Genomic DNA, 27,674 nt, shown 5'->3' on the forward strand with positions numbered 1-27,674 from the left:
TGGATGCAAAAAAAATTCTAAGACTTATTTTGATGATTCACGTGTCATTACCCACATCATCAGTCCTAAGAAAAAGGGGCACATCATAGTGTGAAAAGACCATCTTCATCCTCTCTTCCATTGAGGACCTCTTTACCTTCTCCAACATCGTCTAGCCTGTAAAGAGAGAAGAGAGCCTGCTGGTGAGACCACCAAGACCGGCAACCAGTGGATGCTGCTAAATTACAAAATAATTAACCAGGGGCTGTTTGAGTCAAAATGGCTCAGAGTCCATCCAGTCCAAGCCTCTTCTTTCACAGATGGCAAAACTGAGGCCACAAGAGATAAAAGGCTTTTTGCCTATCTATTATAATAAGGAGATTTAAAGTTCTTGTGTTAGCAAAACATAAAACCATTATCTAAATGTGTTTGTTTACCAGGAGGATCTCCAAGTATGACTTTGAAAAGTTACCTTGCTAGCCCTCAATTTCCCTACTTATTAATATTTACTTATTTATAGATATTGTAATATTGATGCAATTATTAAGTGAAAGGAAGTTCTTAATAACAGTTTACACAAAATCCTTTCATTTCTTTTCCATAAAAGCTATGTAACAGGACAGATATGTAAAATCACTTTCCAGAGACTCTTCAAACTGTTTTTTTCAAAAAGACAAAACAAAATCTGGTCCTGTGGCCTAATTTGGTAGAGGAATTAAATCCCAGGAATGAAACTGTTTATGGTTTTTTCATTTTCCGTGCTGCCAATGCTCCTTCAATGAACTCCGGTTTAACAATGACCTTTTGAAGTGAGTCACCCAGAGTTGAGCAAATAATGGGGAGCATGGCATATCACTTTCCTTCTTTTGTGTGTCATACTTCTGTTAATGCAAGCTGCTAATATATTTGCATATTGGACAAACACCACAGTGTTATCCAAGGCAGAGGTTAATGTAAGCTGAGTCCCCACAACTGTTTTACCTCTAAGGCCATATCTCTCCAACTCTATATTTAATCAGAATGCAAGCCCAAGGCATTCAACCACTGAATAGTATCTGATCATTTGCAACAGCTTGTCCAGTCATCACAGCAATCAGCCATGCAAGATGAATTACCTGGTGTGTTTCTGGAAACAATCGGCTTTCACGAATTTCCCTGAAAAGACAAGGCCATGTTAGAAGCAGAGTAGCTGTACTTATGTGAACAAAATGCTGGGGAAGCACAGGGCAACCTTATGAAGAGCAGAGGTGGTCCGAAGGTGGAAACTTAGGAACTGGACTTGGCAGAGAAAGCCACTCCTTTCCCAGATCAGATGATTACTTCTTTTGGCCCCTCATTACTGCCCACCAATTACAAGATTGTTCCAACATTATAGACAACGGTTTTAAGTTCCTTATTTTTGGCCATGCAGCATGGCTTATGGGATCTTAGTTCCCTGACCAGGGTTTGAACCTGTGCACCCTGCATTGGAAGTTCAGAGTCTTAACCGCTGGATCATCAGGGAATTCCCTAAGCGGATTTATTCTTAAGTTACTTAAATTCAGTTACTCACTTGGGTTTTAAAACACTGCCTTAGGACATATACCCAGAATTTCCCAAACTGTAACATGACTTTGTATGACAGTTAATGGCAAATGTCCACTAAGCTCCAAATTTCCTTTTGCAGGGTTCACTAGGGATAGGTGTAGAGACACATAAGTTTCACTATTGTTGCTCAAACAGGTTGAGATGATTATTGCTAGTCAGAGATCCTCACTTACTACCAGCTTCTATTAATGACTATAGAGAAATTTTTTCCCCCATTTTTCCAGGACCATTTTATGTGCCTGTACTTTGCATGAAAACAATAAACCCTGGTTCATGACTTCCTTATGCATTGCTTTAAAACTTTTTTTTTTTTTGAAGATGGGGGAGGGAAGATAGAAGGTTGTGGACCAGCCGGAGAATCTAATGACAATCATGGACCCTACTCCCTGAAAAATACAGATGTGACCATTTCAAAGAGTTTGCTGGTTCTCTCTGAGGTTCTCTCTCTGAGTCTTAGGTTAGGAAGTTTTACTTTAAGGTAACAAATACAAGACTAGGATGACTCATGGCTCTCTTCCTGAAGACATTCCCAACCAGCAGAGTCCTCCACCCCAAGACAGTGATAAGACAGTACTTCCCACTTAAGGGAGTCAGGAGGATGAAATGAATTAGGAGATGTCAAAAATACAGCATCAGAAAACACACAAAGTAAGTGTCCAATAAACAAAGATGCTCTCATTTTATGTTGTTTTTCTTTCTCAAAACATAAACTCTATCAGGAGGTGATGCTCAAAGCCTTTGGCATCTTAGGGAGAATGAGTTTACCTGCTATCCTCCTTGATAGATGAGGGTAATGATAGAAGTGGGACTCTAAGGAATGGGGTGGGGGAGAGCAGACAGGGGCAGGAAGCAAAATCCATCCACTCTCAGATCCTCCTGGAGCTTCCAAAGCTCTGAAAGGCTTCACCCCACCTGGTCCTGCCCTCCTTACCTCGAAGGAAAAACGCCAGAAGCAGTGCCAACAGCACGAATCCCAGGGAGGGAGCAATGATCATGAGCAGCTCATTGTTGCTGGTCATTCTCAGCTGGTGAGACACAGGGAGGCGCATTAGCCACTCACTTCCCAACATCATCCTCCCTGTTTGCCATCACCAGCACGCCTGCCAGTGGTGTCCCCCTTTCCCTGCAGCCCACCACATTTTGCCCAACGCATCTCAACAACAAAGCCAGCCTTACAAGTTAAACTTAAAAAAAAAAATCTTGGAGTATCTGAAACATTTCACCCAGAGCCCCCCAATTTTCCTAACTCTTCAGCATCAGGCAGATTGCTGTGAGCTGTGCTCTCCACTGTCAAGTCACTTTGCTGGCCATTGCCTAAATCCTTTCAGTTCAACCTACCCTGTTCAGTTCTTCTCCTGGCTGACTTAGACTTCTAGAGGTAACCAGGTAAAAGAGAAAGTGGAACTCAATTTCAAGTTTTCTGCAGCAGTGATTCCCAAAGTATAGCCAGTGGATCTCTCCATGAGATCAAAATGATTTTCAGGACACATTATTTGTTATTTTTACTGTCATTCTTTCATGAGACCTGCATTCCAGTTTTCCAGAGGTTGTGATTCTATGACCTGTGATGTGAGGGTGTTGAGGCTCTGATGATGTAATATGAAAGCAGACATGAGATCCTCTATCCCTTAGTGAGCCAGACATTAATAAGACTTGCAAAAATGAAACAATGCCACTTTCCTCACTAATAGTTTTTTCATTCAGGAAAAAGTAGGTTATTTGTGTTTGTTTTCTTGGCCACGCCACACAGCATGTGGGATCTTAGTTCCCTAACCAAGGATCAAACTTACACCCCCTGCATTGGAAGCACAGTGTCTTTATGCCTGGACCACCAGGGAAGTCCTGGGAAACGTCCTTATTTTTCATAAAATATTATTTGCGTTAACATATTTGTTATCCCTTTTAATGAATTCATAGTTTTTAATTTCTCAGTTCTAATTTTTAGGAATATAAAGGGGTCCTGATGCCAAATAGTCTAAGAAGCACCGCTCTATGGGCAGCATCCAGTTCCCTGGGGGCTACACCAGGTCCCATTGGCCAGGCCAGCCTGCATCCCTTCAACTGCCAGTCCCTTCTCTTACAAGGCAGTAAAGGCAGAGCAGTCGCCTCTCTTTGAGGAGAGAGAAAGGGAAGAAGGAAGCAGGGGTGAGACCTTCACTTTTCCTTTATAGGCTGTTTATACTGCCTGAAGGATTCCCGTGAAGCAGTTTGAGTCACTTCTGTGATAATAAAAATGAATGGCGGATAAGCTCAGGGAATAAGAGGAAAGCTGGAGACCGGTGTTGATGCTGTAGGATGTCCCTAATCCCGGGCCACCAGAGGGGCCGCAGAATGGTTTCGACGTTTATATATATATATTTCTTTTTTTCTTTTCAAAGCATCTATACATCTAGAATTGATGATATCAATGTCATTTCTGCCAAGAGTGTCTACAGATTCCTTCACTATTTCATAACAGTTGTAATGCATTTTGCCCTTGGACAGATATGCGTCCCCTAATCCATTTCTGCAAACGTTTATTGTGGATTTTAAAACTCTAAGTCATACTTCAAAATACTTCATGCAAGTTTTTACCTGTTCTGGTTCGATTTCATTTTGCACAAGAAATGATGTCTCAGGTGCTGAGGAGAAAGAGAAAATAATGCTTATATTTCCTATGGGAGAATAAAATGCTACATCCTGAAACATTTTAGTTGATGTGCTTAATCTTTTAATCCTGGTTTTCCTTTTTTGCATAATTTATTTATCCATTTTTGTTTTGATATGTTTCTATCTAAAGTTCATCTGCTGTCTAATATTATCCCCCAGGAGCATCTCCATTTTATAGATGGGTAGAGTGAGTCATTAAGCCACCAGGCAATCAAATCTAATTTTTCTTTAACCACCAGTGGTAAATTCAGGACTTTTATCCTGAAAGAAAAATTTTCGGTCTATCGGTTAACAAATTTTTATTAAGCATTTATAATAGGCCATGCACTATTCCAGCTGTACTGTTGGCCTTCTCAATGGAATTTACAACTTAGTTGTTGTTTAGTTGCTAAGTCTTGTCTGGCTCTTTTGCGATCCTAGGGACTGCAGCCCGCTAGGCTCCTCTGTTCATGGGAATTCCCAGTCAAGAATACTGGAGTGGGTTGCCATTTCCTTCTCCACGGCATCTTCCTGACCTAGGGATGGAACCCTTGTGTCCTGTATTGGCAGGTGGATTCTTTACCTTTGAGCCATCAGTAAAGGCTCTTTAGTAAGTCCCTTACAACTTAGTACAGACAGCCAAATTTAAACAAATACTGTGAATACCAGGAAAAGTAATTGTGCAAAACTCTGGGCAGAAATAGTATAAGATATCAGAGGAATATATCATAAGGATGGCTGACCTGTTCTCGAGGGTCACATTGTTGAGAATGTGAAATTTAAGCTGAGACATGGAATCATTTATTTGTAACATAGTTGAGTTCAACCAGGAAAACAGAATCTACCAAGGACTAAGCATGGTGCTGGGCATTATAAGAATGCAGAGATGAATATGGCATGACCCCACCCATGTGAAATTTACAGCACATTAGAGAAGGGTTGTTGTTGTTCCGTAGCTAAGCCGTGTCCAATCTTTGTGACCCCATGGACTGCAGCACCCCAGGCGTCCCTGTCCTTCACTATCTCCTGGAAGAGATAAGTCTCAGATAACTCAAAGCTGAGTTAGTCTCAGAACTGAAATGAGTCTCAGATAACTTGAAGCTTATTCCTCCTCGTGACACTGGGCCATTGCCTGACCCAGTGTCAGCAGATTGGGAAGAGCAGATGTGCAAGGCAGGGGGAGAAAGGTTAGGGGCTCAAATTTAGAGTCACTGATGGAAGGTACCCCAGGAACATGCAAACACAATTTGCATAATAAGCAGCTGACGGATTTGAATCAGAATCAAACTGGGGAAGAGGTTGGAGCTGGAGATCCTGCTCTGGGAGTCATCAGGACCTCAGAGTGTACAAGAAACCCAGGGCTGCTGTCCAGAAAGAGGAGGTCAGAGGAGGTGGAGGAGAAGGAATCGGAGGCAGGCAGAGAGCAGGAGTGAGAGTGGGGTCCCAGGGCGGGGAGAACGTCCGCAGGGGGGCAAAGGCACCTGTGCGGGAAAACTTCCCAGAGAAGCAGAATACAGAGCCACACACAGAGGAGGCCCGAATGTAACAAATATCCAGGCTAAGCATTCTTGAAGTTGATCACTGTTTCCCCCAAGCTTCCTCGCACTCAAGGCAAAAGGAGAAATGTGACAGATTTTGTAAGGTTTATAATTTCATACAAGAGAGCATGTTTCAAGGGAAAGTGACTTGTAGAATGCCTAGGAGCAGAAAACTAGGAGGGGGGATATTCAGCATGTTTTCATATCCTGCAATTTAGTTAATGCTGTTTTTCTCCTAGTTATTATTCCCTAGAGCTGGAAATTGCAGGTAAATATTCAAAATTCCTACCCTGGTCTGACAGAATCCTGTTGTGTTACAATCATTTTGATGGGTAAGCCCCAAACTGAAACCATCAAAGAGAAAAGTCAGCCTGGGTTGGTTTTGTAGGAGCTAATCTGTATTTTAAACTGGAGTTTTCTCAAGGGAGACAAACACTGTTGAGTGATACCAAAGAGTACTTTCTCTTCTCTTTCTCCTTTTCTTCCCCCTTTTTCTTCTGAAAATGCCAGAAACCCGAATGGAAGCCCTCGTAGGACTGCAGCGTTATACACCAAAAAGCAACAAGAAATACACGTGTATGGTTGGCTGTTCTTCCTCGTGAACAGCAGCGATGCTAACGGCAGGGGTGGGAGTCAGGTGCAGACTGCTGTTTCTTGTCTTCTGGGTTCTGCTGGCTTTATACTCTCAAGGCCCTGAATCCTGCCACGAGCCCATTCAGGTGAAGGCAGGGCCCTCCCAGAACTTGCCAGAAAAGTAATTCTGTCAGGGGGCAACTGTAGTAGGTGGAATATTGTCCCCACACCTCCCAAAATCTTGTTGAATCCTGCCCCAGACCACAGGTGCAGGGCCTTGCACCAAGGCCTTAGAAGTAGAGCCCAGAACCAAGGTGACCTCTGAAACTGACTGAGCTCCTTTGTAACCGTTGCCAAAAGTACCCCTGATCATCACTAACAAGCTTCCTGACTTCCAGTTAGGCAAAGAGGCACACTCCAGTAAGCACCCTTTAGTGCCCCAACCAGTCACCTAACTCCAACCTTCCAGCAGGAATTTTCTTTGTCTTGAGGAATCCCTACAGCACCAGAAGCTGGAAGAGGCAATGAAATATTCTCCTCTAGAACCTGAATTCAGAGAAGACAGGGCTCTGCTGACACCTGGATTTCAGACTGCTGGCCTCCAGGACTGTGAGTGAATAAATTTCTATTGTTTTAAGCCACTTGGTTTGGGATACTATTACCATAGCCCTGGGAACCTGATGCAGGGATGAAAGGGAACTGACATAAAAGGATGAGAGAGCCTAAGAAGGAATCAGGAAATGGGTGCTGAGCACATGTAAGAAGACTAAATGGAATTGAAAGGCCTGGCATTTAAGCTCAAAAGAGCATTAATCTAATATCATATTATTACTAGCATTCCACTGAAAATTTAATCGTCAGGAACAACCCTGCAGGGAAGATGTTGTCACATATTGCCAGTGAGGAAACTGAGGTTCCAAGGGTTGAGCAATGTGACCAAGATCAGACAGGTAGAAGGTGGTGGGGCTGGAATTTGAACCTGTCAGATGGACACCAACATCTATGCTCTTAACAACTCTTATTACAGTGGAGTTCAAGCACAACTGTAATCTAGAAACCACATGTCACATTGAGCAAGAAGGAATGATCAGTATAATGATTTGCATTCAATCTAGAAAAGGGATGGTCCAGAACAATGGTCTCCAGAGAGGACTCAGTGCTCACCTGGACTGTGCAAGGCCATCCACTGGGAGTGAGGAAATTGAGAGCTCCTGTTTATATTTAATTAAATTGAATCCTTGCAACATTTATCCGAGAGGGATATATTTCAGCATGTACATGCTAGGTGGAGGTGTGATTGAACAAACTGTCAATAAATGTTTTACCGCTTGTAATACATTATTATTCTGGTCAAGAGGGAAAGAATGAGTTGCTTGGAGACTGTGGTAGGCAGAGTAACGACACCCAAAGAAATAATGTTCTAATCTTTGAAATTTGGGATATGTACACGGCAAAAGAGACTTTGCAATACAAGTAAGTGAAGGATCTTGAGATGGGAAGACTACCCTGGGTTAGCCAGCAGCCCCAGTGCAATCACAAGTATCCTTATAAGAGGAAGGTCAAAATGCCAAAGTTGGGTTATGTGATGATGGGAAAAAAGGTCAGAGAGAAAGATTTGGAGGTGTTTTGTTGTTGACTTATAGATGGAGGAATGGGTCCAAAGCCAAACAAAGTAAGTGACATCTAAAAGCTGGAAAAGACAAGGAATTCGATTCTCCCCTAGAGAATTCAGAAGCAAAGTGGCCCAGTCGACATTTTGATTTTAGGTTCTGACCTCCAGAGCTGTAAATAACAATCTGTGCTGTTTTAAGCCACTCAGGCTCACTCACTCAGTTGTGTCCAACTCTTTGCCACCCAGGGACCGACGGCTCCTCCGTCCGTGGGACTACCATTCTGGTAAATTGTTATAATAGCAACAGAAAGCTAACACAGAGACACTGGCCTAGAAGATCTTCCTGGACAACAGTGGGTCTGCACAAGGGATGAAAGGAAAGTTACTTTTTCTTTACAAGTTCTTTGTACGCTTTGTACTTTGGCCACATATGTGTAGTATCGATCTTAAATTAGTAAAATTGTAATAACAACAACAAAAGAATCTTAAAAATTAACCATGCTTTTCCCAGGTAAAGGCACTCACCAATGCTTCTGATTAATATCTGATTTTCCTACAAGGTGCGAATGTATCTACACACACAAAAAAAACCAAATTGGGACCCCTTGGCAGCTAGATTCTCACTATCAGTTAGTATGATTTTCTGGTTAAATTTTAGGCTCTTGAGTTCTGGGTATGCATGGGTACTCTGATAAAATGGAATTTCTGTTAAAAAATCAGCCCTAGACCTCAGAGGACAGTGAGACTACCAATCAGCCTCCCTAATGCTTTACCACCACTAAATATTTCCCCTAGACTTCCTGGCTCTCTGACCTTGGGCAAGATATTTTCTCTCTCTAAGCCACAGTTTATTCATCTCAAAATGCTGCTATTTTGCCAACTGATTTTGTTATGTCCCATTTAACCTTTATATCTCTGGATGAATTTTTACAAAGTATTTGAATGACCTGAGAAAATTATTACATACTAATTTTTTTTTAAGGATATAAAGCTATACTTAGTATAGGGAATGAATACATAAATACTCAAAATATATATACAAACACATAAATAGCTCTTGTTTCCCAAAGAAACCTAAAAAGAAATCCAAAAGGCTAACTATATCTGACTTTGAGTGGAAATATTGTAGGCAAATCAATTTTTTTATTAATACTTTAAATGATTTCTAAATTTTCTCAAATGTGAAAACTTTATAAAATGTTCTGTGTTGTTTAGTCGTTAAGTCGTGTCTGACTCTTTGTGACCCCATGGACTGTAGCCTGCCAGGCTCCTCTGTCCATGGGATTTCCCAGGCAAGAATACTGGAGTGGGTTGCCACTTCCTTCTCCAGGGGATCTTCCCAACCCAGGGATCGAACTCTTGTGTTCTGCATTGGCAGATGGATTCTTTACTACTGAGCTACCAGGGAAGCTCAAAATAGTCTGTGTATCTTAGGTCTATTACTAGAAACTCTGCAAAATGCCTCAGTTAAGGGAAAACTGTTGGGGTGTGTGTCATTTATCTGAAGCTGGACCACAGTGATATTCTAAGTGAAACTTTGAAGATAGCTGTTAGAAACTCATTTACCTGCAGCCAAAGAAGGGGTTTGTGGTGCTACTAGAAAAAAGGTACCTCTCAAGATCTGAGTACTAAGGAATATAAAGGTGAAATAGGATATACATATCAGTTGCTTTAACAGGTCAAATATGTTTTTTTTTATAATAATGGGTGCCTATAAAAACTGGTGAAATCCAAGTAGAACTTGTAGTCAAGTTAATTGTATTATCATAATGTAAATTTCTTCTTTTTGATAATTCACTGTAATGTAAGATCTTACCACTAGGGGAAGCTGGAGGAATGTATAGATCTCTCTGTACTGTTTTCTGCAAGTCTGTGGGAGTCCAAAATTATTTCAAAATAAGAAGTTTTTTTAAAAAAATGACTTAAATACCAGCCATTTTATATAGCTCAATCTAATCTATGCATGATATGTAGTAGCCTGGCAGTAAAGACTTATTGAAAAAAAAATGTTGAATGAACTTTAAAGCACGATTTAAAAGAATATAGAGAGAATGACTATGAAAACAATTTGAAAAACTTTTTTTAAAAATTGCTGTTATACTACGTTGTTAAGGGAAAAAAAATGATCTGAGAGGACATAACACAAACTGTTACAGTAATTATCCCTTGATCTCAATCATTAGGGCGAGGACTGGGGGAAATATTTGAAAAACAAGAAACTTCCATTTTATAGTTTTAACTTTTTCTTTTATGAGAGCATGTATTTATTTCGTAACATGAAAAATAAAGTTTAAACTTAAACAGTATGGCATGAAAATATCCCTTCCCTTCAGAGGGCTTCTCATCTAGTAGGGTAGGGGGTGATGTTTAGTGCACACTCTGGAAAATGAACCTATGGAAATAAACTCACAGCTGCCCTTTCTAAGAAACTGTCCAGATCTACTATCTGGACAGTCTGGATTGAGTTACCTGCAAGGGATGGCCTAAGGGCCAGATTCCCCTGCCACCTGTCTTTGCACAGCCCCAGAGTCAAGAATCCTTTTTATATTTTTTAATGGTTGGGAGGGGAAAAACCAAAAGAAGAACTCATAACGCATGAAAACTGCAGGCAATTTACATTTCGGTGTCCACTGAGACAGTGCTGTGGAAGCCTGGAGGCGTCATTTGCACATGTGTTGTCTCCAGCTGCTCCTGCAGTGCTAAGGCAGGGTTAAGCAGCTGAGGCAGAGAACAGCATGGGGGCTTGTAAGGCCTGAAGGTGTACTAGCTGGCCATTCACAGAAAGGTTTGCTGACTACTGGTAAGTGAATCTACCAGTGCAGAAACAACATCTGTGGAAGCAGTAAATGCCATGAGTTTTGAGCACAATTTTGAAAGCCTTCAGACCCTAAGATGATAAGAAGAGTTCCTTTGAAGGTGGTTTTATGTCTGAGGGGGTAGACTAGACCCCACTCTCTTACTCAAATGAAATCATGTGCTTTATGCAGTTCTGGAATGGCATTGAATTTTTAGGCTAGAAAAAATTTTTTAAGAATCCATTCTGAAAATTGCCCCTATTTCTAGCCTTTTAGCAGAAATGTGCTTCCAAATTCCTAGAACCGTCTTCTCAGAATCAGTTACTGAGCACCTTAGCAGGCCTAGCATAGGGATGAGCACTTCATATAACTTATTTCATTTCGGTGCTTATGAAACCCATTTCACAGATGTGTAAACTGAGGCCGAACATTTAAACCACTCCACCTGAGGTAACACAGATAATAAAGGGAAATTTGAACCCAACTCCGAATGACTCAAAAAATCATGATGGTAACCACTCTGATAGAAAAGAATAAGGGCATATTAAGATAGTATTTGAAAACATGAACGCTCTAACCATTGAATTTCACACCAGAAAGTACCTGGCACTATCTTCTCAGTGCATATATTATGTATGCTGACTCGTTACTGAATTCATAGACACTGGGACTCATCTGTTTCTACTTTTAAAACAAATTTAACTATGAAATAAGTTAGTTCCATGGTGCAATCTTAACACACCCCTAGAATTTTAAAGGAGAAGGCAATGGCAACCCACTCCAGTACTCTTGCCTGGAAAATCCCATGGACGGAGGAGCCTGGTAGGCTACAGCCCATTGGGTCGCATCAGACACGACTGAGCGGCCTCACTTCACTTTTTCACTTCACTTTCATGCATTGGAGAAGGAAATGGCAACCCACTCCAGTGTTCTTGCCTGGAGAATCCCAGGGACGGGGGAGCCTGGTGGGCTGCCGTCTATGGGGTCGCACAGAGTCGGACACGACTGAAGTGACTTAGCAGCAGCAGCAGCACAGAATTTTACAAGTGACAACCTCAAGACTTCAGAGAAGTTTCTTACCTTTCATAGGTAACAGTTGGCTTATGCTGCCACCTTGTGGACTAGTTGTGGTATGGCCTTAAAAATCCAAAGGACAGCAAAAGGATCCCAAAGTCTGAATATTTTAGATTTGAAAGAAATTCAAAGTTATCTCCTCTGGTTCCCTTGTTTTAATCGAGAAAAATTTAAATCTAGAGAGACAGTGTCACTCACTCAAGGTTTCACAGTGATGAGTAACAATGAAAGTGAGTGACCAGAACCCATATTTTCTGACCTCACTTGGCAGCATAAGACAGATCTGGAATCTCAAAACACGTTTTGAAAATAGAAAGAGTCATCTACTGAATTCACATGCTCTCTTTAAATTTTGGAGACCTCTGAATAATCTACAAGTGTACTGTGAACTTCAATCAATCAAGAGAGCATCACCTATGTGAACCTGGCATTCCTTACCTCCAAGGGCAAAATTGGGTAGGATCTACTTAATTTTGAAAGGAAACAGAAAGCAAATTAAATATCGGTGCCCAAAGTGGCTCATAAAGGGGGAGAAACAATGACTTCGCATTTCACACAGATGAGGTAACAGAAGGACACCAGAGATTCTAGAACATCATTATTTAAGAGTCACCCAGTTTCAAACTGTGCCTCCAACTTCCACTGCCTCCAAGGATGCCCCAGCAGCACAAGCGTCCTCATCCTTATGAGAGCCCAGAGTCACCACCTCAGGCTACTGCTTTCACGTGCTGGTATCTGCATGTCTCGGTGAAACACAGACAAGACTTCATCCCTATTCCTTCCCCCCTGGACTCCTCTCTGTAGGGCAACGCCTATCCCTGCTCTGCCCCCACCAGCTGATCTTTATTGTGGGAGCGGGCAAGGTGCACATTTCACAGAGAACCCTCTGGATTATTAGCAACAACTGTAATAAGTGGATACCAGGTACCAAGTGCCTCCTTGATGCCCAGCACAGTGCCCGGTGTTTTTCCACGTTTGATCTCAGAGTGTTCTGTGCGACACCATGGCTGTCCTCATCTCACAGCGGGAGTCATGGCCTCGAGAAGTCAGGCAACTGGCCCAACTGACAGAGCTAGCAAAGCAGAAAGCAAACTTCAGAGCCAGGATTTTCCACCTGCAGAGCCCAAGCTCTTTTAAAACTCCGGGTGCTGTGGCCCTCGGAATATACAGCAAGAGCTCACACACACTTGCTCTGAAAAGATCAGTGCTGGAGGGTGACTGACCACGCTGTTGCACGGCGCAGTGGCAAGTGGCCCAGTTGGAATGGAACCCTAGCCCTCTGCTGTCTAGATGGGTGCAGTTTCTGGAAAGAGATTCTAAAAATTATTCTTATTGATATTGCTGCTGCCGCTGATACAGTAAGGGAAGTAGTTGAAAATACACAAAGCACTTTCACATTTATTTTCATATTTGGACCTCAAAATGAATCTATGAGGTAAGTAAACTTGGGAAGAATCATTGAAAGAGAAGGAAACTGAAGCCCAGAGAGGTCTCGTATTTTGCCCAAAGGGGCAAAGCTAGTGCCAAATGCTACTAAAGGTAGAACAATTGTGTCTGCTTAGAAATTCCACTTCCATTCTCCTCTTCTGCGTCTGGGTATCACAGGAGTTAAGATTCCACAAGTGTGGGGAGGTTCTCGCCAAGGGGCATTGGTACCTTTGTTCATTGATTTGTTCACAGTGGGAGAACGGATTCCTCACCTCTTCACAGAGCTCGCTGTGGTTTATCCACTGATCCCACCCTCCTGTGAAACCAGGAATGTCTCCAGTGCCTGACTTGGTGTCCGAGGGACAGTGTGGTCTGCAGTGATCACCCAGCTCACCTGGCTGACCGTGGGTGAGGACCCTCTTAGAGCCAGCCTCAAGTTCTAGTTTCAGTGGCTGGTATGTAATTTCATTTTCACTCTCTGATTGCCTTACCAGGGACATACCTCCCCTAGAGCTTGGCAACTTTGTTTCATCTTATTTGGTTGACCTTTCTGAAGGTGAACATGCTAGAATTACACAATTCAATTCCAACTTTATTAATGAAAGAAAAAACCATTTGTACGGTTGGTACAGTGTAACACTATTGAGAGAAGCATCCTGAGAATCCACTTTTTGTCCTTTTCCCTTTATCCCCAGACTGCCGGCCTCCCGACTGATTCCAGCGCAGGAAGAGCACGGGGCCTGAGAGAAAACAAATCGGCTAATGCCTCGCGAAAGATGTTGCCTTTGAAATCAGCTGCATCCAATTTCTTTCCTCCTAACCCTGGCATTTGTGAGTGAAAATGAGCTTAGCTTCTTTCCCCTGTCTTCATTTGCTCCTTCTGCAGAACTTGGTGCCAATTCCTCCTACAAGTCCTTTATGCCCTTGATAAACTGAGGGCCCAGATAGTGTCAAATTCTGACGGGGCTCAATTTTGGCTTCAAGGAAATAGTGCAGCGAAGGCGGGACAGCTCTGATTCAGGAGCCAGAAGAGAGTCCTACGTATGACCTACTTCATCTTCTATTTGATTTTTTTTGTGCCTCTGTGCCTGTTTCCTTCCGTGCAGAATAAAGAGAGTCTACCACACCGGCAGTTCCTATATGCCCTCTGGGGCCAGGGCTGGGCTTCAGGTCCTTGGACTTAGCCCGAGACCCTTAGAGGTCCTCATTCTGCAAATCTTTTGTTGTTCTGGCTTGCTTTGTCTGTAACTGAAGCATGATTGCCTTACAGTGTTGTGTTGGTTCTGCCTTACAACAGTGTGAACCAGCCACATTATATGTATTTACACATCTCCTCCCTTCTGAGCCTCCCTGCCCCTTTCCATCTCACCCCTCTAGTCATCACAGAGTCCCAGGCTGGCTCCCTGTGTTACATAGCAGCTTCCCACTAGTTATGTATTTTACACATTGTGGTATATATATGTCAATGCTACCTTCTCAGTTCATCTCACCCTCTCAGTCCCCCACTGTGTCTCTATGTCTGTGTCTCTATTCCTTCCCTGCAAATAGGTTCATCAATACTATTTTTCTAGATTCCACATGTATGCGTTGGTATACAATATTTGTTTTTCTCTTCCTGACTTACTTTACTCTGTCTTGGACAGAGTAGGGCCATCTATGTTTTGAATAAGTTCCCTGTGGTTCCAGCCCATCGCCAGGCCTGGTGTAGATGGGCTGGATGATCCCAAAGTTCAAGGTCTTGATTCCCCAGTCTTCTCCTACCTCCCTGGGAGGTCAACATGAGATCTGATTGTGCTTCCCCTTTCATTTATACCAACCTAGCTCCCTTGTCTCCTATCTCCACATCGAGACGCAAACCCTGCCTCTCCCATTTTTTTTTTTTGCTTCTCTTTCTCCTATACAAGGACAAGCCTTCTCCCTCACCCTGCCTCCTCTCTAAATATTCACCCTCCAACTCCTTGAAAGAACACCTAACATTTCTTCTCTGACAATTGCTCAGCATTGGACTTTAGGGTGTCCACCCACAAGCTTACCCTGTTTCCTTAATGGTCTTCCGGCCATAGTTCATGGTCACTGTCTAAACACCTCATCCTACTAACCAGCATTTAGAATTTCCTCACATTTACCTATACACTCCATAACCTTTGTCTCCCAGAGACCTTTGTACCTTTGCTGGCTCTCTCTGCATCCTCAGTTGGCTTTTCTGCCTTCACTACATCCTCTCTCAAGGTACTTGTTCCTGTAAAGGAGGTGGGGAGTCTGCCTTCATCCTTCCATTCCCGTAGGGCATTCAGACAATGCCAAAGGATCTTCAGTTACCCCCTCTGCTAATGAGACAATAGAGTGAAGGGTTTAAGAGCTTAGTTTCAACAGCCAGGAGACCTGGGGTTCAAACTCTGGCAAATGTCTTAACCTCTCCACACCTCAATTTCTTCTCCTTTATACCGAATGTAACAGTACAATCTTCCTCACACACCTGGACAATGCCTGACTATGAGATAATGTACCGATGGCATCAAGCCCAGCCTTTTCCTAAAAGCACTCAGCAACTGTCATTTGTTATCAATGACTTCCAAAATTATATCGGCAATCCTGAACTCTCCTCTATGAGATGATATGTATGAAAGCTTTGGTATAGTGGTAAGCCCCTATTCAGCACTTACACTGTATCATCACAGTAATGATATTTGACCAGAGGGAGGTGCCAGTCATCAGACACCAATCCCCACCAAGGCATCTGTAGGTTGCCCAGCCCCACATTTCCAACTTCCTGTTAGACATCTTCCAGGGACATTTCAAACTCAAGACCACTGAAATGATTCTCACTCTTCCTCCTGGGGCTCCTTCACTGGTGAACACATCACATCAGCTAATCTCCCAAGTACAGAGCATCAGTCATCCTCTCTTCCTCCAGCCACTGAGTCTCCTCAATTCCAAGTCCTAAACGGCTCTGACTGTCCCTCCTCTGCTGTTACCGCTGTGATCATTCTAGTCGAGACACTCCTTCCTGTCTGAATTATAGCAGGAGCCTCCTGGGGAGCCTCTCTGCCTCTGGGTTTACTCCCCTCCTGTACATCTAAAACTTTCTACAGAGCAAGTTATCCCCAAACAGAGCTGAAAATGCCATTCTCTACTCCAAACACATGAATGGTTCCTTGGAGCCCTGGAATGAAATCGGAATTCTTCAACCCATTAATCAGTTCTTTAAGAATCTAGGCTACTCCTAGCTTCCTATCTCTGTTAGATTAAACTAGACTCTTAAATAATCAGAGATTCCATGCTCCTATAAGTCCCCCTATTTCTGCTCAGGCTGTTCTCCCTGCCTGTTCACTCTGCTCAATGAAATTTTCTCATCCATGAAGAACCAATTCAAGGATCTTTGAGAGAAATCATCTGGCCCTCTTTTCCCAGTTAGAATCCTTCTCTCCCTTCTTTGGGTCCCCAGGGCACCTCTTCATACTTCTACCCCCAAACAAAGCCCACTGGATGGTGGCTCGCTCCACATAAGCTTGTCTCTCCCACTCCTTTAAGGACAGAGGTCAAGACTTCATCATTTTGATCCTGGTAAGCCATGTTTAATGAATGACAGATTTGAAAGGTCTTTACCAAGTATCATGCTACATATTTCTATGTATCCAAATGGAGTGCCAAGATAAAGATATAAAATCTCATCTCCAACCACTTTTCCCTCTGAGAATCCTTTGATTTGCTGGAAAGGCCAGCTTACTCTGGACTGTCAAGCTTGAGCTGGTTTATTAAACAGAGAGATACAGTAAGAGAACAAATGATCCTAAAAGTCCCCCATCCTCACTACCCCACCATCCAACTCTGGGACCAAAAAAAAATTACTGTAAAAATCTCAAAGAAAGGAAAATGTGACGATTACCAGAGGAGGGTTTGCTTTTTTTCCCCAGTTTTCCTGGGTTCACAGAGAAGTCCTCATACATATTTGGGTGCTTGAAATTTGAAATGATTTTACTGCTTAGACTTCATGCTGTTCATGAGCATAATGATTTGCCTTAGGGCTAAGAAAAAGTGAATCGGTGGTAAAGAATCCTCCTGTTACCTACTAAGATAACAGTTACCTTTTGCATGCTTACTAGCTAGCCAGACACTCATCTAAATTTTTATATGCATGAGGTTACACAACAGAGGCCAGAGAACCCCAGGGAAGAGTAGTGCAGCTGATAATCAAGCCCAGGCAGTCCTCTCTAGCAACTCCAAAGCTGTGAATTAATTTTAGGGTATTCTCTGCCCTTGCTGCTGTTGCTGTGGCTATTAGTCTCTAAACTGTGTCTGACTCTTCACGACCTCATGGACCATAACCCACCAGGCTTCTCTGTCTGTGGGATTTCCAGACAAGAATATTGAAGTGGGTTGCCCTTTCCTTCTCCAGGGGAATCTTCTTGACCCAGGAATCAAACCCACATCTCCTGCTTGGCAGGTGGATTCTTTACCACTGAGAGACCTGAGGAGCCCTTTTTCTGCTCCTGGACCCTAGTATTAATAAATACCTAAAGAAGTCAGGCAGGAGGAAGAAAGGACAAATGAACAAAAGAACACTCCTTCCACTATACAGAGCCACGGGGTCAAGTGAGTCCACCCTCTGGGGCTTCAAGAAAGAAGATCAGTGTGTTTGGAAATAGGATGAGATAGCAGAGCTCCACCCAGCCTAGAGTGGACAGGCACGTATTCTAGAGATGATCTACCATGGAGAACTGAACCAATGAAGCACGGTCAGTGGTCTCTCCCACTCTCTAAAATCCATAGGAAGGAACAAGCCACAAACACAGTCTTGACACCAGTGTGTCCCAGGAGGGCTTCATGGCTCCCAGGACCCAAAAGTCGTCTTCAGTCATCAGACTCCATGACACTCTGTTCAGAGTTCCCCCTCAACCTAAGGGGCAAGGGAAGAAGAAGAGAGAGCCACACTCACGTACCCTTGGATGTGAGCAAGGCAGTGCTGCGGTGAGAAGTCGCCTCAGTGCTGCTCTGAGAGGTCCTGGGGAGCAGGACAGTCTCTGGTTCTGGAAGAGAAAAAAAGTCTGATGAAAGGGAGCTAAAAGTTGGTGCTTGTGCCAAGAAATTTTTATAGTTGTTTTTGTAGTTTTCTATGTTTATTTTAGGCAAGTACAAAGACAACTATAAAAATGGCCCCCGATCCCTATGTATATTTTGAGGCTTTCCTGCTGGCTCAGATGCAAAGAATCTGCCTACAATGCAGGAGACCTGGGTCAGAAATATCCCCTAGAGAAGGGACATATTGGCTACCCACTCCAGTATTCTTGCCTGGAGAATTCCATAGACAGAGAAGCCTGGTGGACTATAGTCTATGGGGTTGCAAAGAGTCAAACATGACAGAGCGACTAACATATATTTCGAGTTTTTTTTTCAAGGATTGTAAGTAATTTTTAGAATCTAGAGGAACTGTAAATGTTGTATTTGAAGATGATTATTTTAAGGACTAAAGGAATAAAACATACAAATTTGCTTAGGGTTCATGGACCTTAGGTTAGTACTCACAGTGTAATGGAATTAGCCAATTCATTACTGTAAAGTTGTTTAAATTAATCCAGGCCTTACTGAGGCAGTTGAAATGCCTAAGCCTTCGAGCTGTCTCATGATTGTTTTCTAATGTCTTTACCTCAGAATTAAGAGTTTGAAATGTGGTGAGAGCTTTGACAAGGGCCCATAATTAATGGAGCTAGTAACTCAGTGAGAGTTCCAAGGTGTAGGATCAAGAAGGATTCAGGAGAGAGGGTGGGAGGGAGGAAGAGAAAGGGAGAAAGGGGAGGAGGGGATGGAAGAGAGAAAGAAAGGAAGGAAGGAAGTTCACCATCAAGGGATATTTTAAGGCATCTGGAGGTCTTTCAGAGAGTTGAGCCCTGGCAGGATGGAACTGGTGTCTGACCCAGGGTAACATTTCCTGATTCTTTACTAAGTATCTGCAAGATTCCTAGGAGGTCAAGTTGAGAACTAAAAATGCTGATTTTTCAAAAACACAAGGGAAAAAAATAGGAACAAAAAAGGAAACCATAAGACAATGAAAAGGAACAATTTAATGAAACCACACACCCCCACACACATGCACACACAGAGTTATGGGATGAATTCCCACCTCCACGTCACTCCCACCCCTGCTTGTAAATTCATATTTAAAGCCCTAATCTCCAGTAACTCAGAACATGACTGTATTTGGAGATAGAGCCTTTAAACAAGTAAAAGTGATACCATATGGATGGGCCTCTTCAAATATGACTGATGTTCTCACATAAAGGGGAGATCAGAACACAGATACACAAAGGAGAAAGAGGATGTGAGTACAAAGCGAGAAGACAGACATCAAGGAGAAAGGCCTCGAAAGAGACCAACCCTGCAGACCCCTCAGTCTCAGACTTCTTTGCCTCCAGAATTGTGAGAAGTAAACTTTTGTTGTTTAAACTGTCCAGTCTGTGGTGCACAACCCTGACAAACTCACACACTCACACACACACACACACACACACACTCACAGGCTCTAGAACAAGTTGCCGAGCTGCCCCATTCAGTAGGAGAGCCCTCTGCCAAGGGATCCAGGGTACACCTGAGCAGCAGAAGGGAAAGGATGGCTGGGTGAGCCAGCTACCTGCCGTGAGGATGGGCCCCTCGGTGGAAGGCACCAGGGTCAGCAGTGTCGTGTCCTCCTCGGGAAGGGAGCCCAGCGTTGTCAGGGGGCACACGGAGGCCGTGGTTGTGAGCACAGCTGTGGTTCTCATCTGAGGTGGTGGTGTGGATGTGAGCTCAGAGGCGGTCACGACTGCTGTTGGCAGCACAGCTGTGGATGCTGTCACGGCAGCGGTGGTGTCGGTGGTGGTGGTTGGGTGGCGGGTGGTTGTTGAGCGCGTGGTTGTGGGGGCTATAACCAACAGAAGATGTGTCCGGTACCAAGAGGAGACGGAGGAAGTGGGAAGCACCACAGATAACTGCTGGTATCCATCCCTTTGCCTGTATTTCTACAGCCTCACCTGGTCCATGAGCCTGGGCCATCAAAACGCCTGTGAAAACTGGGATTCTAAACTCAAAACCTTGGCCTTTCCAACCTATTTTTCACACCCTGGCTAGAGTAATCTTTGACAATGACAAACTTAATTATGTCAGTCCCCCAACTTAAAACTTTGTTTTAACTGAGTTCTCCTTGCCCTTCTGGTGAAGATCCAATCCCTAACCCCACCCACAGGGCCCCACTTGATCTGGATCTTTCTTTTCAACCTCATGCCTCCACTCAATTCTTCTCACATTCCCTTGCCCATGGGCCTTTCTTCAGTTCTTCAACTATATTATTGACCTTCCCTCTGGAGGAACTTTGTACCAACTGCTTCCTAGCCCCTCTCTTCCTTAGACTGACTCCTCCTTAAACCACATGTCTCAGCTAAAAGGTCACTTCTGCAAAGAGGTCATCCACAGTCTACAATAACAATGTTTTCTGCACACTCATACTTGACCACAGATTTTGTAGCATTTCCTAAAGATACATTTCTTTGTTGATTGTTATATAATGTCTGCTTCTCCTAGTACGTTGTAATCTCCACAAGCGAAAAGCAGGAATTTATGTTGTTCTCTGCTACAAATCTATTACCTATCATGGTATTAGCAGATGTTCCTAGTAGATCTACAGTAGATCTACCTGGTAGATGTTGCAAAAATGTGGCATGAATGATTGCATCAAAAGGAAACCCAAGCCTAACATTTCAGTCAAGCAAGATGAAAAGCTCCAGAAATTTGCTGCACACATTGTACCCAAGTTAACAATTGTTTATTGTACACTTGAAAATGTGAAGGGAATAGAACTCATTCTAGGTGTTCTTTCCACAATAAAACAAGCAATTTCTAAAGGTCTAAATAAATTGTTGTCTAAAACAAACAATTTCAAAGAGTGTAAAGATTGATTCATGCCAAAACTGCTCACCCCCTAAACCTCTTAATTTGGGTTCATTAGCAACAGATATTCTATACATACCACCCTTTCTTAAATATGCCAAATTTCCATTAACCCTAATGGACCAGAAAGACATCATTAGTTTCAAGTGAGCTGAGAAATGATTTCATAGAATATTGAGGTCAACCAGTATTTTATAAAATAATATTAATAGCTGGTTATATCAGGTTTGGAAAGCAAAGACTTGGATTGGCATCATTTATCTTCAACAAATCCAAATAATACCTTCTATCTCACAAAGTTGCTTTAGGAGAAAAATACACTAATGCTTATCAAAGTTCTCTAACTAGAAGCATCCATATCAGTTCTTCTCAAATTTTAGAGCCCATGAGAGTCACCTGAGAAGCTTCTTATGCATATGGCTAGTGAGAACTTGCCTTCTGAGATGCCAGTCCAATTAAGAACAGAGCCCAAGAATCCTTGGTCCTTGGTGCAGGCTGAGCACAGAGCTGACTTTGAGAGGCTCCATTCCAGACTAGCAGGAATGGTGATTATTGTTTACATAATTCAACCATAGACCCTGCATGCATGCATGCAGCTCAAATCTTTAGGAGTTCTGCCATATTTCAAATTTTATCAAAAGCAGCTGATAGTAGCAGAAGGAAAGACCACCTGAAAACTGCTATTTATGATTGTCTCCAAATCTTCTGCCCTTTTCCTTCACTGGAAGTAGCCCACCATTGGTTTATGGATGAAGCTAATGCATGAACAAAACATTTTATTTTGTTCACCCAGTGTTTTTAAAAATTTTGTAATCTTTGCCAACATGCAAAAATCAATACAGTCCACATAAAAACTGACAGATCTGAAAGCCCTTGGCCCAAATTTCTTCAGTTCCCTAGATAAGAAGCAGCTGCCCTCTTCAGATTGACTTTGAATTTCACTGGTTCTTTTCCCTACCCCCTACTCCTCACCCTCCACCCTTTCATTCGTTTCTGTGGGTTCCTCAGCTCCCACAGGCAATTGCTCCAGACTGTGGCTCCTCTAATCACAAACACGTCTCAGGTTGAATCAGTCCACTCATTGCTTAAGCAGCTTCGGTCTCTCTGCCGCCACCCTCTGACTCCATGACCCGTGAACACGAACTTCTCCACCCACAGACACAGCCCCGGGTGCTCACCTCTCCGCAGATCCAGGCGGATGTTCATCTTCACATCATTGAACCAGCCAGGCACCTCTATGCGGCAGCAGTACACACTCTGGTCACCTTCGCTGGTGTTGATGATGGTCAAGGAGACATCCCCTCTTTGGATAATCCCCTGAAGTTGGTATTTTGACGACTTTCTCGAGACCACCTTTGTCCCATCGGTGTAGAGAAGCTCGTCATTGCATTTGGAGTTGGGACACTCGCCTTTGCCCCAACACATACTATTACCATTCGGAGACCAGGATGAGTATGTACAGGGCAGAGTCACTGACTGACCCAAAAATCCTCTGATGACAGTCTGTGATGCCGCTGGAGCTGTGAGGAAAGATGAGAAAATTAAGCTGTGAGGTATTGAAATCTCTCAAATATGCTCCACAGGAGCACAGGGATCATGCATGCAGATGCTTCCAGGAAGATGAAGAGGGTTGTACTGTATATGTTTCTTTAGCCCAAATTCTGGCCTGTCCTTTGTTGCCACCAAACTCCAAACTTCACACTCTGCTATCCCTCAAGTGGGAACAGCTGACTACCCGAGTCTGAACCCATCTCTGCTGCAGATTTGCTGATTAATTTGCTAATTTGTGGATTTGCTGATCTTGAGTACCATTCAATAAAACAAATTCTCCAGTGGAAAATTCTGACCCTTTAATCTAACTGCCCTAACTCATATAAACAGGTGTGAGTAGCACTCTAGCCAGTGTATGTCAATAGGCAGTGATTGTGTACTGCTGACGCGAATGCCTCAGATGGGTCTCCCTCTGTCTTCTACCCCAGAGTGTATTATGGCAGAGTGTACTTAGTTCAGTCACTAAGTTGTGTTCGACTCTTTGTGACCTCGTGGACTGCAGCACACCAGGCTTCCCTGTCCTTCACTATCTCCTGGAATTTGCTTGGAAATTAATTGCTCTAGACCATTTGTTTGTTGTTAGAGAGTATGAAATTAGGTGGAAGTTTGTGGATTTTTTTTTAAGTTAGAACTGGAGAGGAATCATAGGAATTCTTTAGAATGGCAGCTGTGACTTAAAGATGCTGGAAGATTAGGTTGATCGTGTTAGCTATATGCAATGGAATATATCACCATTTTAAAAATGCAGTATCTGTGTTTCCCAGCTTCAACTGATCATCAGCATGGCCTGGGGAGCTTGTTAAAAATACCTGTTATCTTGCCCAACCCTGAGTCAGAGTCTCAAGACTGAGGCCCATGGCAATGTATACAACCAAGGTCACTGAACACTCGCTCTGTGCCTTTTCTAAGATAACTTCCATCTCTGAGAATCTACGAAACTTTTCCACTGCTACAAATATTTAGCCCTCTGGTTTAACTGAGCATCAGTGATTGTTCTCAATCAAACCAAGCTATTGAAGGGACAGCCAGGCAGGCCATAGCTCCAGATCGTCAGGACGACATCCCGCTCCTTCTTGGGTACCTAGATCTCTGTTCATTGTTTTCTTCAAGGTGCCCTCCTATAAGACTACCTCTTATAGGTAGTCTTCACTACCTCTGTTAACCCTGACGGCTAAATTGTGTACGACATGGCCAGCAGCAGCGTGTTCCTCCCTGGCATAGCAGTCAGCAGCTTCCAGCTGTCCTTATCTAAGAGAAGATGAGCATGAGTCCTAACAATTGCCCAGGGAGTAAGCCAAACAATGTGCACACTGGGTTTTCCAAAGTTTGCTCTCAGGATGAAAGGTCCTTGTAAATTCAGACTTGCCTGGGACCTTCTCTTAACCTGCCGTCTCTTTTCCTTGCTGCAGTGGAGATAGTCCACACATTGTACATGCTATAGAAGCCCATTTTGCCCCACCCCATGGAGCTGAGGGGTGGGGGTGGGCTGGGTGGGGGGCGGGGTGGGGAATAATTGTCATCATCCTCAACTGTCATAGCAGTGCAGAACATGTGCACCAAAACCCAATAATTTCTAAAGTATGAGCTTGTTCTCAGAACTAGTTGGTACATTAATTTGAAAAATAAGTGACAGAATTATTTCCACTGGAGATTCAACAGTTTATTTTCCCAACTATCACAGTACAGAAGGAGGCACCCCATATTCACCAAGGAAAGCCTCTTCCAGATAGAAACAAACTGGCAAAGGACAAAACAGACAATTCATAGATAGATAAGGAAATACGAGTGGCCAGTAAATTTCCCTTATCAGACTGGCAAAAATTTAGAAGAGTGATAATAACAAGTGTTGCCCAGTCAGGGGTCAAGCAAATGACTGGAGTAACCTGGAGTGAAATGGGATGTGAATTGGTACAGCCACACTCTGGGGTAATTTGGCAGTTTTGGTTAACACTAGAATGGAACTAAGCCTGAAACATTGCATGGTGTGTTTTCCACTGCAGAAAAGCACACAGGCAGAAGGAAGCCAATTTGAAAATGTTTACTGCCAGGTCATATGTGTGGGATGGAATCAACATGTGTATATGGGTAGCGGCTAACCTACGGCACAATCCTTCCGTTGAACTACACATACAAGATTAATAGAATGAGACAGATTTATAACTAATGATGTGAAAACTCCAAGGCTTATTAATGCATGAAAAGTGGAAATTTCAAAATGACATTTAAAATACAAAACCATTAAAAAGACAGTTTGCAGGATTTGCAGGCACAGACATATGAAAGTAAATGGATAGAAAAGTGGCTGACGGGACACACAGCCAACTCACTGAGTCAGCATCTCCTTGATCAGAGACTGGGGTTGAGGGTAGTAGTGTCAAAGGGGATATTAGCTTTATAACAATTTAATTGTTTCACCAAGGGTATTTCTGTATTACTTATTTGTTAAAAATTAATGTTAAAAAACGGAAGCAGGCGTGGCAGAAACACACCCATTATGCTTACAATGAAAACCTCATTCTGCCAGTTACTGCTTTTTTGTTCTCTGGAGGAAAGCCACAATAATCCTGATCTCATTATCTTCATGCGGCAAAGGGGAGAGAACATGCTCGCCTCAGAAATAGTCCTCAGGTCCACATGAGGTGGAGCATTAAATGCCACATGAAACAAATAAGCATTAAGACAAATCACCAAGCATATCAGAATGTAGAAATAGGAAAGAGACTGTTCTTTCCAGCTGCAAAATTATCCTGGAACAAAGAAATTAAATCAATCTCTCTTTTCAGCAATTACCCAGAATGGTGGGTACAACCTAGGTTCTGGCACCAGCCAGGTTCCTTCTCCAGCTGGTGACCTTATCCAAGGTGTTTCCCCAATCTGGGTCTCAATCACATCATTGACAGAGTAAAGGGTTTGATTTGGCATCTCTGAAGAGCGATTCAGCGCTGATCCTTAATGAGTCCGAGTAGTCAGTGTCTTCTAAAGGGTCATTTTAGAAAAGGCACAAATTGAAAAAACAAAAGAAATCATCCACCAGGCACTGTCTTCTTCAAGTAGGGTTGGAGAAGCTCACTCACTCAGTGTCCAGCCAGTGGCTGGAAAGGTGACCAGCAACCATCACCAAAGCCTCCACACTGCCAGTCCACAGGACAAGATAAGACCAGGCAAAAACAATGATAAAGAAAGTGACAGGAACTGCTTTCATTCCATTAACTCCCATATCGTATCTGGAGAGAGAGGTGGTTAAATGAACAACTACTACAGGGCAATAAGTGCTCTAATGGGGAGACTTCAGAGAGGACAGGAACTCATAGCAGACTCACTTAAACCAGTTTGGAGGCTACCGGTGGTCAGAAAAAGCCTGATTTAGCTGGAGACCTGAGAATGCATGGAGTTATAGAGGAAAATAATAAGCAAAGAGCAGTAGGACAAAGGTTTGTTTTCTTGAAATAACAGGTGTTTTCTCATGAAGCACATCTGAAAGATTCATATGCAGAAACTAGGAACTGTTTAAACTGCAAGGGACATTAGATGTTGTCTAGTCCTAGAGTCATAGATTGTTAAAACTGGTATTATCCAGGTCCCTCCTTTCTTACATGAAAGGGCAATAGTCTTCAGTGTCAAAGGATAATAACCAAGATGTGACTTCAGCTCAGCCCACAGCATCCCGTCCTATAACTCAGGATGTGAGGGTCTGTACCAATCCACACTGAGTGTGTACATTTGCATCATCCAAAACCTGGAGACCATGTGTGGAAAATGTAAGTTTTATCTGGACACCTGAACCCCCGCAAAATAAAATAAACCAAGAAGCAAATAAAAAAATCCCAAAAATAAAGATAAAATAAGATTTATAATAATACCTCTTAGCAGAACAAATTCCCCTGGCGTTTACTGTGCTAGTAACACCTGGAAAGGACGTTTCTTTTCCTCATGTTATCCCATCCCTTATCTATATTTCTTCTTAAATTGCCATTTCTGGTATTAACATAAATATCCCCACCCTAAAATATCCAAAGATCTCAAGATAAACCCTGCATCACAGATAGGGAGAGAGACCTTCCAAAAAGAGAAGCTGAGTGGATGCAGGAATGCAATGGATTTCTGTTTTATAGATCAGCCATCGGAATCCATCACAGGGTGCCAAGTCCTCAGGGACTTTTGGATGGAAGGACTGAGAACACTTACTCAGACAAAGCCGCCCAAGTTCAATCATCAGCCAGAGAATCAGAGGCCCTTTGGACATTTTGGCTGTTTGCAGATGTCAGGAGTCTGTCTGTCTGTCCGAATTCCATTTCTTATACTCCAGTTAATGCTGACAGGGTGGGACCTCTTAGGTTTCATTTCTCTTTTTGCCTCATAATCTTCCCTTTCTTTCTCCTGAATGGCCTCTCTCGATCTGGGATGTATGATGAAATGTGCTGAGTACATTTCTCCTGGCCATTAGTGTGTGTGCAGACACATGGAGTGGTGGTGTGGACATGCATGTACTCCGTTGTCCAGTTATATAGGGGGTTTCCTACATGTCCATGAGCACCTATGCTTATGTACATGCATACTCATACACTGTGGGAACTTGGGAATTTGGCTCTGATGCCATTCTGGGTTCTCCTTCTCCCAGAACCTTAGCCCCCTTGCCCTAATAATGGAGAAGTAAAAGCAGGGTTGAACTCCCCTATAGCCCAGTTGTTGAGATTCTGCCTGCCAGTACCAGGGACACAGGTTTGATCCCTGGTCCAGGAAGATTCCAAATGCCACGGAGCAACTAAGCCCTCATGCCACAACTACTGAGGCCCACTCACCCTAGAGCCTGATCTCTGCAATGCAAGAAATCGCCATAATGAGACGCCTTCACACTACAATAGAGAGTAGCCCCTACCCACCTCAACCAAAGAAAGCGCATGTGCAGCAATGAAGACCCAGTACAGCCAAAAATAAATTAAAAAGTTTAAAGAAAAAATATTAAATTTAAAAAAATAAATAAAAACAGGACTG

The 27,674-nt window shown here is 43.0% G+C and overlaps 1 protein-coding gene across 1 annotated transcript; it reads right to left on the bottom strand.

The window, feature by feature from the left end:
• Positions 1–26,993, bottom strand: LOC122700483 (T-cell immunoglobulin and mucin domain-containing protein 4-like). Its single transcript, XM_043913396.1, has 8 exons — positions 26,868–26,993; positions 22,310–22,651; positions 19,840–20,109; positions 18,155–18,241; positions 4,141–4,187; positions 2,498–2,591; positions 1,095–1,134; positions 1–156 (listed from the first exon to the last, which is right to left on the bottom strand). Exons 1-8 carry the CDS (start codon positions 26,923–26,925, stop codon positions 84–86), a joined length of 1,011 nt encoding a protein of 336 aa, XP_043769331.1. The 5' UTR covers positions 26,926–26,993; the 3' UTR covers positions 1–83.
• Between the last annotated feature and the right edge of the window lie 681 nt (positions 26,994–27,674).

The sequence above is a fragment of the Cervus elaphus genome, chromosome 9 (genome assembly GCF_910594005.1).
Source record: "Cervus elaphus chromosome 9, mCerEla1.1, whole genome shotgun sequence".
In the NCBI taxonomy this organism is placed as follows: Eukaryota; Metazoa; Chordata; class Mammalia; order Artiodactyla; family Cervidae; genus Cervus; species Cervus elaphus.